Consider the following 13632-nt stretch of genomic DNA (forward strand, 5'->3'; position numbering starts at 1 on the left):
AGTTCTATCACGAGATAATCCCTCGCGAAATAACAGCGAGATTAGCACGCGCGCGGACGCGGCGCGCTTGCTTCCCGAACACTCGGTATACGGGAGCACGCGAATGGGAGAGTGGCCAGCCAATCGGTAAACGACAGCACTTCGCGGGCCGCGTCTCCTAACCGCTAGCCGTGAAAGAGCCACGTCTGCGATCGACGGAACGGATTGCCGGACACAGACAGGAGTTACTTCCTACCCGCACAAGATCACAGTTCGTCGTCGCTGCTCAAGGATGCTGCGAAAGTGTTTGACTATTTTGCCCCTGCTACTATTCACCGTCTACGCCGACGAGAAGGATGTCCTGGATCTTACCGACGAGACCTTCGAGAGCGAGCTCGAACGCCACGAGAACACACTCGTCATGTTTTACGCACCATGGTGAGATAGATGGTTTTCTCTCGTCGCGTTTGTCTCCTCCTTTAATCGTGCGATGTTACATTTTTTTATATTTGTCGATAAATGCTTAAAATTCTGCATATAAAATAAATAATGGAAAGAAAGAGAGGGAGAGAAAAAGAAATTGTACAAATGCCGAAAATGCAAGCATATCAGAGATGCAGAGCTAATTTTTAATCGCTGGATATCTGAACAATTCTTTTTTTTTGTCTATCGTAATGGAATTTATCTGCATTTTATATCGTGCTGACAAAAAAGAGAGCGAAGGAGCTTGTATCTTTTCACTGTTAAAAGAAGATATCTTTTTAGAACCGAAAATCGCGTTGAGGTATCGATGTCGTCAAATGCCGGCATGTGACGTTTATAAGTATGTATATTTGATGACGTATTCAAATTTCCAATGTCTCCTCGAGCAATTTAAAATTTGACAGATGTGACTTCATCTCCTGTCAATATATGATAAAAAAAAAGTGCAGTATGCATTTTGCTTTTTAATTATGTTTTTTAAGTGCCTTCTTTTTTTCTTTATTCAATTTATTCAATTTTCCTTTTCTGTTTTTTTCCTTTTTAATAAATATATCTATTTTATCTTTTGATAGATTTATTATAGAAAACAAAATCTTATAAGGATCAAGAAAGAAACTTGCTTATCCAAATTTATTTTGGCTTAAATGCAGATAAAATATAGCTGAAAAAAGAATTTATTTATTTATTTCTTTTTAGAAAACTGTAGCTCTTATTTTTATTTAGATCTCAGATTTTTATAAAATAGCTATAACAACAAATGTTCATAGCTGTATAAATTTATCCACAAAAGAATTATGTGTTTTGTGTCACTTTAATTTATCATTACATAATTATAAATAGGGGCAATTTATCAAATATTTATTTTGTCGTCAGGTGCGGGCATTGTAAACGCTTGAAGCCAGAATATGCCAAGGCAGCAGAGTTGCTTATAGGCAACGAGCCACCAATCACTCTCGCTAAGGTAGATTGTACAGAAAGTGGAAAGGAAACTTGCAACAAGTTTTCTGTCAGTGGTTATCCAACTCTCAAGATTTTTGAACGTAACGAGTTCAGATCTGACTACAACGGCCCTAGAGAAGCACCTGGTATTGTCAAGTACATGAAGGTAATATTTTGACATTTTCATTACTTTTGTCAGATCCAGTAGCATAATTTTTTTATGTGTTGTGGCTATTTTTGTTTCAGTCTCAAGTGGGACCAGCTTCTACAGAATTGACTAGTGAAAAAACTCACAAGACGTTCCTGGAGTCTGACGACGTCAGTGTGGTAGGTTATTTCGAAAATGATGATTCTCCATTGGCCGCAACATTCCACACTGTTGCCAAGAAGCTCAGGGAAAAAGTCAGATTTGCTCATACATCGACAAAAGAAATTTTGGACAAGGTGTCCCACAAGTATGTGTTATAAAAGATATAAAAGTATAAAATTTCTTTGTGAGCCTTGTACACAAAGAGAATAACTTGTTTCAAATATAAATTAATTAAAATATTCTTTCCTTCAGAAATACTATTGTGCTATATCGACCAAAGGTACTACACAATAAGTTTGAAGATAAAAGTATAATATATGAAGGTGGCAATTCTATCAGCGATGTGAACGACTTCGTTACCAAGAACTAGTGAGTATCGTTTTTTTTTTTTTTTTAAATTAAAGTTTCATTTTTTGGACTCATCTTGTAATGTCAACTTTGTCACAGCTATGGTATCGCTGGCGTACGCACTCGTGACAACGCACAAGATTTCAAAAATCCTCTAGTGGTGGCCTATTACAACGTGGATTACGTGAAGAACGCCAAGGGCACAAACTATTGGCGCAACCGAATCATTAAAGTCGCCAAGGACTTCCCTGAGTACTCCTTCGCCATATCTTCCAAGGATGACTTCCAGCACGAGTTGAACGACTTTGGCATCGACTTTGCGAAAGGCGATAAGCCAGTTGTTTTAGCACGAGACGCTACAAACCAGAAATTTGTTCTTCAGGACGAGTTCTCTGTGGACACGTTCGAAGCGTTCCTGAAAAATCTGCAGGCCGGTGCTCTAGTGCCGTACCTCAAATCCGAACCAATCCCGGAGAGCAATACAGGTAACGTCAAGGTCGCGGTGGCCAAGAACTTCGATGATGTGGTCACTAACAACGGTAAAGACATCCTGATCGAGTTTTACGCGCCTTGGTGTGGCCACTGTAAGAAATTGGCGCCAATATACGAAGAGTTAGGTGACAAGTTGGCGGACGAAGATGTCGAGATTGTCAAATTTGACGCGACGGCGAACGATGTCCCATCTCCGTACGAAGTACGCGGTTTCCCAACCCTCTTCTGGGTGCCTAAAGACGCCAAGGATAGCCCGATCAAATATGAAGGCGGTCGCGAGATTGACGAGTTTATCAAATACATCGCCAAACATGCCACTAACGATTTGAAGGGCTACGATCGTAAGGGCAAGCCGCTCAAATCTAGAACTGACGAGCTATAAGACATTATCGAAGAATACGATCGCGAAGTTCGTTTTTTTGCATTTCAAAATGCAATCGGATCGACGATCCGCGAGTTTTCTTCATGTAATACACAAGTACAGTTAAGAATGCGCGAATGTGCATAAACATAAAGAAAAATAACGCTGTGAGTGCAGATATAATGCGTTCCTGCATTGCGCATTTTGCAATAAGTGATAGATGAAGAATGTTCGTCGAATAAGGACTGTTTTTAGTATTTAGAATTGCCTACTATATGTTAATTTTACACATTTATCATGTATTAATTTGTAACAATTGTATAATGACATGGTGCAAGAGTATACAAAATTAATTTCGAATTTTTTTCACAACTTGACGAATGAAGAATTATGTACATATAAATATAGATATATATCTGTATAATTCTTTATATATTAGAAATACTGTCTATTCTTCATCTTTCACTTATTACATATATATGAAATAACACACATACCACTCCATTCCAACCTAGCGTGTTTCGATTATACTAAGAGATTAATCAGTGATTTCTGTTTATACGAGAGTCAAAATAAATTGTTTTGTACAAAACTTCGAAATATTTTTCCCTAGCGTAATTATAAAGTCAATTATATCCATTTGATATAAAAATTATAAAAAGTATAATACATTAAAAAATGTATTAGAAACTAATGCGAATAAAATGTGTTCCATTTTCGCGGGTATCATCCAACAGTAGCACCGATTACATCGTCATAAGAAATGTTTATTGTTAGTTACAATTTGTTATAGCGTTCGTAGGTTAATCATACAGTCTTACATACAAAAGCTAGTTAGTAGTTGTAGAGAGAGAGAGAGAGAGGGGTGTATGTAAACTGGTAGAGATTTTTCGGAAGTCAAGATCGACAATCTCTTTTCTTTGATGATAAAAAATTGGTTTATTCATCGGAATTGCCGATAAATCTTTTTTTTTTGTTTTGCGTATACAAACCCCATTAATCACGTTCGAGTCTCAAAATATCCCTACTTATGAAGAAGATAATTATCTTACGGCGATTAAAACCGCGTTATCGATAACTCGAGTTTCTCACAGGGCCCACTGAGAAAAAGTACTTCATTTGTATGTGTCTGTATGTACGTGTACAGGGATACAAGATACATGCGTATTCTTTTCAGCGTCAGCTTCAATCGAAGAAGTAAAACGCGACTCATTCATATTATATGTATGCGAATACGTATTTATCATGTGTTTAATTAATGCTGGAGGACTCGCACCTATCTAAACGATCAGGATCGTTCTCGTAACTTTTGCTTATTGCTCTCTGCTTATGCCATGCAAGAGTAAAATGTGTATGTGTATGTGTGTGTATATATATATATATATATATATATATATATATATATATATATATATATAAATATATATATATATAAATATATATATATTATATATATGTATATGTATACACACATATGTGCTCTGGAAAAATGGTTCAAATCTCGATCGACGCGCGCGTGTCTATTACGAGAGAACGGTAAAGACTTTATATATGTATATACAATATCTCGGGTGCATAATTGATACAATTATATAAGTAATGTATGTATTTATATATATGTATGTATATATATATATATATATATATATATATATATATATATATAACGGTATATATCCATGAAACTCATTATAAAAAGAACACTTTCGAACTTCACAGCAACGCGCGAACTTGCATAGAGGAGTGGAGAGCGTGTTTCCGAGTGTTTCCCAAATTCATAGGCACGCTTAATTGCTTAATATACATCTCCCTTTCTCTCTTTTTTTTTTTTTTTTGTCGTCTTTGCTTTCCACGTCATGGGCGCATTCGCTCGTGGCAGAAGTATCTTAAGTTTTTTGTCGCTAAGCTTCTTTTTTTTTCTTTTTCCATTACGCGATTTTGAAAAGTTCCAGTTAAAAGCGTATTGCGTGTAATATAACAAGATTTCTATACTACTGCTAAACGCGCGTTCGAGAGAAACAAAGAGAGAACTTAGTGAACACAATTCCGCAGTCAAGTAACGTTGAACTAACGGCCGAGGGAGGCTTTGCGTTACGCGGCCGTTAATTCAACACCACATTCTTTGTAACACAATTTTTATTATGAATCTTACACAGATTAGACGAATCTCTACACAAGAGGACGAGTAACACATCAACTTTTTTTTTTTCTTTTCACTTCGGCGTAGAATAGCACAAGCGAAACAGGAAGAACTTGTAATGAAAACAACAAGATCGGAAATCGGTGTGAATTTCACGAGCTAAGCTTGACTCAATATAATCGTGGCACACGCGGTAAATCAATTCGGGATATATCGTTACGAGATAATCATGTATGACTGATAATCTCCAATCAAGAGTACATACATCATACGCGCTAAAGATATCGATGGCATATGCACGTGTATAAAAAAAATTCGCAAGCCGCAAATCCAATTACGGCATGGTCAGACGCAAAGAAAACGCGTTCCCCGAAATACATAAATATATTATTTAACCGGTTATAATCCGTTGTTAGTGTGTCACCGTGATACAATATAAAAACTCAAAGGTAATAATAAAATATAATAATACACACATTTAATCTAATTGGTATCTTAAAGACTAAAGTGATCTGTTCTGGTCTACCTATGCGCGTTTATAATGTAATAAATGTCCGTTATATGCTTTTTTTTTTATTTTTTTTTTTTATTTTTTTATTCACGAGCCAATAATGTGACGATTTTAATAAAACAGTGATACAAAAAATTTGGAAATCTCCCGAACCGCTTTTTGAAATTTTTATATTGTTCTTTGACTGCGTTTCGCGTTACACTGTTTTGTATTCTCTTTCTTATTTATATTCTTTCTCAACTCGATCGATTTTTCTTTTATTTTGTTTATTACCAAAATAAAGAGCCACTACGATAAAAAAACAAAGATGTAGAATGCATATAATTATAATAATATTAATAATAATAATAATAATGTTCTGGTTTGACACGGTTGCACCTTTTCTTTTTTCATTTTTTTGTTGTTGTATATTTTATTATGTAAAATAATTAAAGATGGTTTCCGCGGGATCTGCGGCGTTACGACTAGCTTTGTTGTAGCTAGTTCCGCAATTCCATTATTTCACCCGTATTACATCGGGTTTACTTGGGATAAACATCTTAAAGGAGCCTACACCTGCCCTTCTTCTTCTTCTTTACCTAAAAAATTTACATTCACATTAGTATAATGCGTCAAAGAATAAAAAAATCGTCATTAAAAAAAAAAAAAAATACTTTACTGAATATTTTTTCTCGCAATAAATATTTTTCGCAACGATTCTAATCCTTAAGAATTATTATTACGAGCATAACACAACTATATTGCTATTGCTAATTAAAACATACTTGTAACGCAGCTCGGGTTGCCGTTTCAAAGACTTCCCTTACACCTTCCTTGCTTTTAGCAGAACATTCAAGGTAAGCGAAAGCGTTGATCTTTTCCGCCATGGCTCTACCCTCTTCAGGTTTAACGGGTTCTTGTTTCATCTTGCTCAACTCCTTGATAGTATTAGGATCATTACGCAAGTCTTTTTTATTACCCACAAGGATAATGGGCACATTCGGACAAAAGTGCTTTACTTCTGGTGTCCACTTCTCGGGAATGTTCTCCAGGGAATCGGGACTGTCGATGGAGAAGCACATTAGGATAACGTCCGTGTCTGGATACGACAACGGACGCAACCTATCATAGTCTTCTTGTCCAGCTGTGTCCCAAAGAGCCAGTTCCACCTGTTCACAAAATGAGTATCGTGGTTTGTTATAATAAAGTGTAAAAAAATCTTTCAACAAAGAAAATAAGAAAAATTTGAAGGAAACATGCACCTGTTTACCATCCACTTCGATGTCAGCAACATAATTTTCGAATACCGTAGGTACATATACTTCAGGGAATTGGTCTTTGCTGAATACTATGAGAAGACATGTTTTTCCGCAAGCACCGTCACCCACGATGACCAACTTCTTCCTGATGGCTGCCATGAATCCTAAAATTCAAAAGAATATACATTAGTCATGAGATAATTGATAAGTAAATTGGTGAGTTGATGTACGATTGGCACTGTTTGCTTGTTTAGAACATTTATCGCTTTTAAAATGTATGTAAATACTGATTAATTAATATGAAAAGCAGAATGTGTTTTATATTTGTTATAAGTTAGTGATGCATTTCACAATTGCAACCAAGTCAATGTGCTAAAATTTTCTAATTCTTTTTATTATATCGTGTATAAAATTTTAGTAAAATATACAACTTTTTCTCATAATTGTCAAATAGGTATACTTTGTATTTTCAATTTATCAATTTGTTTTAAAAGTTAAAAAAGGAGAGAGATAACATCTTGAAGTAAGAATATTTTACAAGATGGCAATTATAGTTTTCAAAAAATGAACATTTTCTTCACTTACTAAGCTAACTTACCTATTTTACATAGAGGCATAGTTATATATAAATTTTTTTTTAATATAAATAATTTTGCTATCACATCGTACCATAATGTTTAATACGATAATGTCCAGTAATCGTGGTTTTATCGTGTTTCTCACTAATTATGACTCATTACACAAAGTACACACACAAACTATATACTGTACAATAAATTTTCTTCCTACTAAGAAAGGTAATCATTCTCATTAATGTTATCTACAATAAATAATCTTAAACTATTATAGGTACAAAAGATGATTTCTATTCTGCAAATTCTAATCTTTCAAAACGTGTATTTTAAGTGCGTATGTGTGTGTATGTGTGTGTATGTGAAAGGATATGTATAGATATATAGCTTAGAATATCTTATCACCTAAAAAGTAACATTAAATTGATATCGATAAAGAATTTCAATCAATGCCACATTGTGCACGAAGAACACTACCAAATTATTCAAATTAAAAGCATGCGGTGTGATGAGTTTGCGACATATACAATGGATTAATTATAGAACGTAACGAAATACATCGAGTACGCAAAAGGTAGCTAGAAAGAATCGAAGAATTAGTATTGACATCAGTACTAAACTTGCTTCTCTTGCAGCATCGGTAAATTATAATTGAGTGGAGAGCAGAGCAAACTTTTTTTTTTAGTTCAACAGATTCACAAAAGCGTGTATGATACAAATATACGAAAGAAGTGACGAATGAGGCTAAGAAGCGTTCTTCATCAGGACAGAGTTAGGAAGAAGAAATCAGGGTAAACCTTCGAAAAAGAGAGAGACCGTGTAAGTCGCGTTATATACATCATCTCCTTTTTGGGAGAGCGCAATATAAATAATTTCTCACGTTCAAACCTCGTAGGCTATATAGTTTAATTTTCTTTATTTTTTTTCAATTTTTTTAAAGAGTTTTTTTTTATCGTAGCCTATTTACTTCGAGCCAACCTCAGTATATGAGACATTTCTTTTCCCTGAATAGAATAAAGTATAATGTATTCCTTTTGGCTACTTCGATTTTATCATAATCTAATTTATTTCTATAATTCCAACATTACTCTCGTAAAAAGAGTGTCATATAAATGGTAAGAGAGATTTCTAAATCCTGTGTCTACTCGGTCTATGAAAAAGCAGGACCTACGAGGGCTGAAGTTTTAAAGGATATTGACTGGGTCGTACCTGATCCAGGGTACCCCGTATCGTCTGGACCGAGGCATCGGCCCGCATTGCATCCCATGTTTTTAGTCTTTCTTTCAGCGTCTCTGTTTTAAGTGGACATTTTATATGTTAGATGTAGGTAGGAAGCTGCGAGATGAATGCAATATACCACACAACAAATATCAATATGTACATATGCATGTATATATATATACACACATACGCACATATATATACACATATATATGTTATCTGTTTTATAATATATAAAAGTTGATATAAATATATTTTATTAAACTTGAAAATACCTTTATATTGTATAAAATGTTTAAAATATTTTCTATTTCTTAACTCTTTCCTTTTGACATAAAAAAAATATATATATATAACACTTATACATGACATTTTTTTTTAACAGGATTGAGTATGACTGAATATAATGATTCTCATTCGATGACCTTATGTACATCTAAATCAATATATATGGAATTTGTGTGGCTACATAAGGTAGGGTCTTTTTAATATTTTATCATAGCCATAAAAACAGTTATCAAATACTCTAAATGTGGACTAATATAATAAGGTTACACTTACATTTGAACCGCTCTTATACTTATGTGTTATAAGGGTTTCCTTCAAGTTACATATCCAAGACTTTACCTTATGCATTAGGATAAAATAATAATCTATCGAGATTACATGCAGAAAAAAAGAAAAGAAACAAAAGCCCGTATATTATTTGTTAGACATGCAATATCAAACACTATATGTATCCACATTAGAAGAACCATCTGACAAAATGTAAATTCAAATGTGATACACACTGTACAGACACAACAATATCTTGTACAGAAGTTCAGAGGCTATTCTAACACGGCTTTAAATGTTTATAATAATTTATGATAATTTAAAATATAGTTGCCCATAGCAGAAAGGAGTGATGTCATTGATTCTAAAATCAGAAAGTACTACATAAATTGATAGCAATGAAAGCTGACATGAAAGTTCATCCCTTTACATATCCCATTCCCAATAATGATTCATCGCAATAGATTGTAATGATATTCAGCAAAGTTTCATAAAAACGAAAGCATCAACATGGAATATCATTTGTAACATATTGTCAAACAAAAATTGCCATAGAATCCTTTTGTAACACTAAAAAGACCAAGTATTATTCCCACTTCAGGAGCTATACTAACAATAAGTCAAAATATTCGAGCAACAGATGACAATGTCCACGTCGATATCGCGAATATTCCTGATATGCAGGAACGAATCCTTTGTTGTACGATTTATAAAAATATATATATTTGGACCCTATATATTGGAATTTATTGGAAAAAAAACAAGCATAAAGTGGATATTAAAAGAATAAAAAAATTGTACATCGAACCAATTCCCTATTGTATATCTTCCGTTAAATATAGAAATTTCCGAAGATGATGAACACACGGATCGATGCCAGAAGATATACAGCAGTCACCTCTGATAACTCCTAACCGGATGAACGTTTTCTACGATGATAGAAATGTCAACTAAGAATATGATCTTTTTAGTCGCATTTGAAACAACAAAAAGATATTTTGGTTGAAGAGAAAATGGAAAAGAGAAAAAAAAAAAACTTACAGAAAATTTAAAAAATTTTGCATGTAAAATTAAAAAAAAAATAGGCTTAAGAGTCTTTAACTCTCTTGTACGCTTTCTGCATTTAAAATGTTTACTTCAATTTTCAAAGGGGTGAGAAGAAAGAAACAAAGTTTAGAGAGTGCGACTAAAACGAACAGACGAATACGTCTCGGCTAAACTAACCTATTCCTTCCTCCACGACGAAGATAGTGCGCATCGGCCAAGGTCGGGGAGTGTGAAAAAGAGAGAGAGAGAGAGAGAGAGAGAGAGAGAAAGAGAGAGGGAGGGAGAGAGAGGGAGAGAGTGCGTGGCGGATACTCAGGACGCCATCGATGACGCGAGTGCTCAGGAGACGCTAACGATGACGTGAATTCTCAAGAGACGCTATCGACATCGCAGACATTCCGAGGTCCGATTTGTTTCACACGCACTTTTGTCACGTTTAAAATGCTACATGTGCACGCATTCAAATTTTGCATTAAAAAAAAAAAAAAAAAAAAATAGAAAAAAAAGGAAAATAAAGAAACTAAGTGTAGAAGGTGCAATTGAAAATAATAAGCGTCAAGATCATCATCCATAACGTAATATTGGAAGTATATACATGTATATTCTTTTTTAGTTGCACACATGTTATATTTTATTTTAATCTCTTTCTTTTTTCTCTCTCTCTCTCTCTCTCTCTCTCTCTCTCCATCTCGTACGAATATCGATCCCGTCAAATTTAATCCATTCAATTCCCAATCCCGAGTATTACAAGTGTAGAAAGTGGAACATGATGCAGCTGAAAGGAGACGGACCCGGAGTCGGCGCTGCTCCCGGCGATGCTGGGCACGTCGCATGATCGCGTCACCGTCATGTCAAAAGCGCGCACGTATATTCCAGAATTTGTTTACGCAGAGCGGGGAGGGGAGGGGAAGGGGAAGGAGGGTAAACGTCGTCGGCCGACATCCGGCTCCTCGGTCGAGCGCTGTCACGAAAGCGAGCCCTATCATCGATCATAGATCCGTCGCAATTCGGGAATATGGGAATAGAGGAAGGAAAATTCAGCCCAAAAATGTATCTCCCCCCCCCCCGCCCGTGTAATAAAACTGATGAATTTTATTCCCTTTAACTACACTTCCATCTTTTCCTCCTTCCCCTTTCTTTTCTCCACGCAACCGTCCGAATATTTAATGTCGTAATTCAACGTCATTACGAATGCACAGAATGTAACGTGTAGCACAACCAAAAGGGACAGACTTGTCGAATGGAAAAAAAAGGGGGGGGAAGGGGGTACGGAAGGTGGAAATAGCGGTGTGAAAAGTGCGTGGTGCGTAACAGAGGTACGCAGGGGAGTCGTCGCGAGAACGAAGAGATACGCCTGTGTATCTGATATGTGTGAAAGAGAGAAAGAAAGAGAGAGAGAGAGAGAGAGAGAGAGAGAGAGAGAAAGAGACGTTTACTTACTGAACTAAACGGCCACGTAGTGTCAGGTAGAGCCCGAAAGCATTCCAAGAGATCCGTCGTGCGGATTGCTCAGCTTCGCGACAGCGACGGCGGCGACGACACGAAGAGGACGTGGACGTGGACGTAGACTAGCACGAATCACGTAGAAACCAATCACGAACGACGCGAATACAAGATAACCGTCGTGCTTTAGAGCGCGGTGATGCCGAGCGGACGAGATTCGCGACGCGTGACACTCCCTCGGAGCCTCCTCGCGCGACCCGTTCTCGCTCTCTTTCGTCTACCTATCTCCCCGCTACCACACGCACCACACACATACACGCACACCACACAGACACTTCTCTCTCTCTCTTTCTTTCTTTTTCTCTCTCTCTCTCTCTCCCTCACTTCCTCGGCTCGCGGAGGAGGAACAGGCTCCTTTTTTCCCTCTTTTAGCACCGTACCCGGTCCAATGTCCCGGCGGGATCTCTAACGTGTCCGGACACGCTCGCGACGCCCGCACGCACAGCGCACCACGCACCACTTCGACCGACGCTAACTTAAAATATAATTGCGTATTTACCTGAAATCTTAAGCGACAGAAAGTCAAGAAAATGGCTGCCCTCGATGGCCACACCTCGATCTGTTGAGTGCAGTATAGAACGATCGTGGGACAAATCCCACCGGCGGGACCTTTGTGCGCATGCGCGAGTGACGTCATCGCCCACGTGACCAATCTCCGCATACTCGTGCTTAGATGTAATATAGGACGTTTTTTTTTTTCCACAGTATATGAATTTTTTTACTGCTCTTGTTAATATTTATACAAATGGTATATCTGAAATAATTGATTATGAAATATTAATCTGATCAGAGTTTTTAAAACAAATAAGGGATTAAATTTTTGAGTTTATTTCTATATCTTTTGTATTGATTAAAAATATATATATATATATATATATATATATATATATATATATATATATATATATATAAACGTAAGTTCTCACGCACAAAGGTTTCATTTCTTATTTTAAAAAACATTGAAAGAAATGATTATTTGTATTATTTTTTGAAATAAGTAAGCAATATGTTTACATTATTTTGACATTTTCTTTTCACGTGAAGGATATTCCCTTTTAATACGATGAAATATATATACGCTACTGAGGCGCTACTGCACACGCGCGGGTTTGTCCCATGATCTTTCGACATTGGTCGAGTATGCGGCAATCGGTCGCGATGGTGGTAGGGCGCGATGTTTCTCGGGCACTTCTCAGGAATGCACCGAGCAACGTCCAAATACCGGGGTCCGAATGTCGCGTGACTTGCGCGCGTCTGGTGTATCCGTTGCTGAACCGGGTCAGCATTCATAAATTGATTAGACGGAATTGACTTCTCCATGCATCAATATTAATAATCCTTGTAACAACGTAACTTTTTTTTTTTTTTTTTATCATAGATTCGGTTTCAATCAAGTGTATGTACAAAGAAATCTATATAGTATATCTCACATGATACGAGTGCATTCAATGAAAATAAATTACATTCGCAGACATTAAGATACATTGCGTATTTGTTTTTCTTTCTGTGTATATTCCGCATGTACATTCCATTGAAATAAATAAAAAGTATATACATATATCGCATATCGCGTAGAGAATGAGAGGAAAGGAAAAATCATGCTTACAATTAGTAACGCCGTGTATTACAGACCGTGACTCTCGCATAAATTATCTCGTAAATGTCTCGGCGGACAGGTAGGAACCATCGATCGCAAGGAAAGGCGCGGCACGTGAGTTCGCTGCGTATTCGGCTAGATAGGAGATCGATTCGGAAATTGCCGGTATGCGGGAGGGAGGGGGCGGACAAATTATCTTATTTCGGCCCTGCGATACGCTCCGAAACCGACGAATCATGCGCCGCACGTCATGGACCTGTGGAGAAAGTTTGCGCACGCATCGCGCGTGTCGCTGCCACCGCCGTCGCCACCTCTCTTTGTGGGTGGATGTGTGCG

The 13632-nt window shown here is 36.6% G+C and overlaps 2 protein-coding genes and 1 pseudogene across 5 annotated transcripts; 2 read left to right on the forward strand and 1 right to left on the reverse strand.

Moving 5' to 3' along the window:
• The first annotated feature begins 137 nt into the window (after positions 1-137).
• Positions 138-3504, forward strand: Erp60 (disulfide-isomerase A3). The gene is made up of 5 exons (XM_072896962.1): positions 138-417; positions 1336-1567; positions 1648-1856; positions 1964-2080; positions 2159-3504. The coding sequence occupies exons 1-5, from the start codon at positions 272-274 to the stop codon at positions 2931-2933; spliced, it is 1479 nt and encodes a 492-aa protein (XP_072753063.1). The 5' UTR covers positions 138-271; the 3' UTR covers positions 2934-3504.
• A 154-nt stretch (positions 3505-3658) lies between these two features.
• Rho1 (ras-like GTP-binding protein Rho1) lies at positions 3659-12307 on the reverse strand. Of its 4 annotated transcripts, XM_072897008.1 has the most exons (6): positions 12199-12284; positions 11637-11764; positions 8583-8665; positions 6805-6965; positions 6328-6711; positions 3659-6141 (listed from the first exon to the last, which is right to left on the reverse strand). In XM_072897008.1, the coding sequence occupies exons 3-6, from the start codon at positions 8638-8640 to the stop codon at positions 6103-6105; spliced, it is 642 nt and encodes a 213-aa protein (XP_072753109.1). In that variant the 5' UTR covers positions 8641-8665; positions 11637-11764; positions 12199-12284; the 3' UTR covers positions 3659-6102. The 4 variants fall into 4 exon arrangements, with proteins under 4 accessions (XP_072753109.1, XP_072753110.1, XP_072753112.1 ...); XM_072897009.1 differs by lacking the exon at positions 11637-11764 and having other exon boundaries at positions 12199-12307; XM_072897011.1 differs by lacking the exons at positions 8583-8665; positions 11637-11764 and having other exon boundaries at positions 12199-12305.
• On the forward strand, positions 12243-13397 carry LOC140668210 (uncharacterized; annotated as a pseudogene).
• The last annotated feature ends 235 nt before the right edge of the window (positions 13398-13632 follow it).

Source organism: Anoplolepis gracilipes, chromosome 7 (genome assembly GCF_047496725.1).
Source record: "Anoplolepis gracilipes chromosome 7, ASM4749672v1, whole genome shotgun sequence".
Taxonomy (NCBI): domain Eukaryota; kingdom Metazoa; phylum Arthropoda; class Insecta; order Hymenoptera; family Formicidae; genus Anoplolepis; species Anoplolepis gracilipes.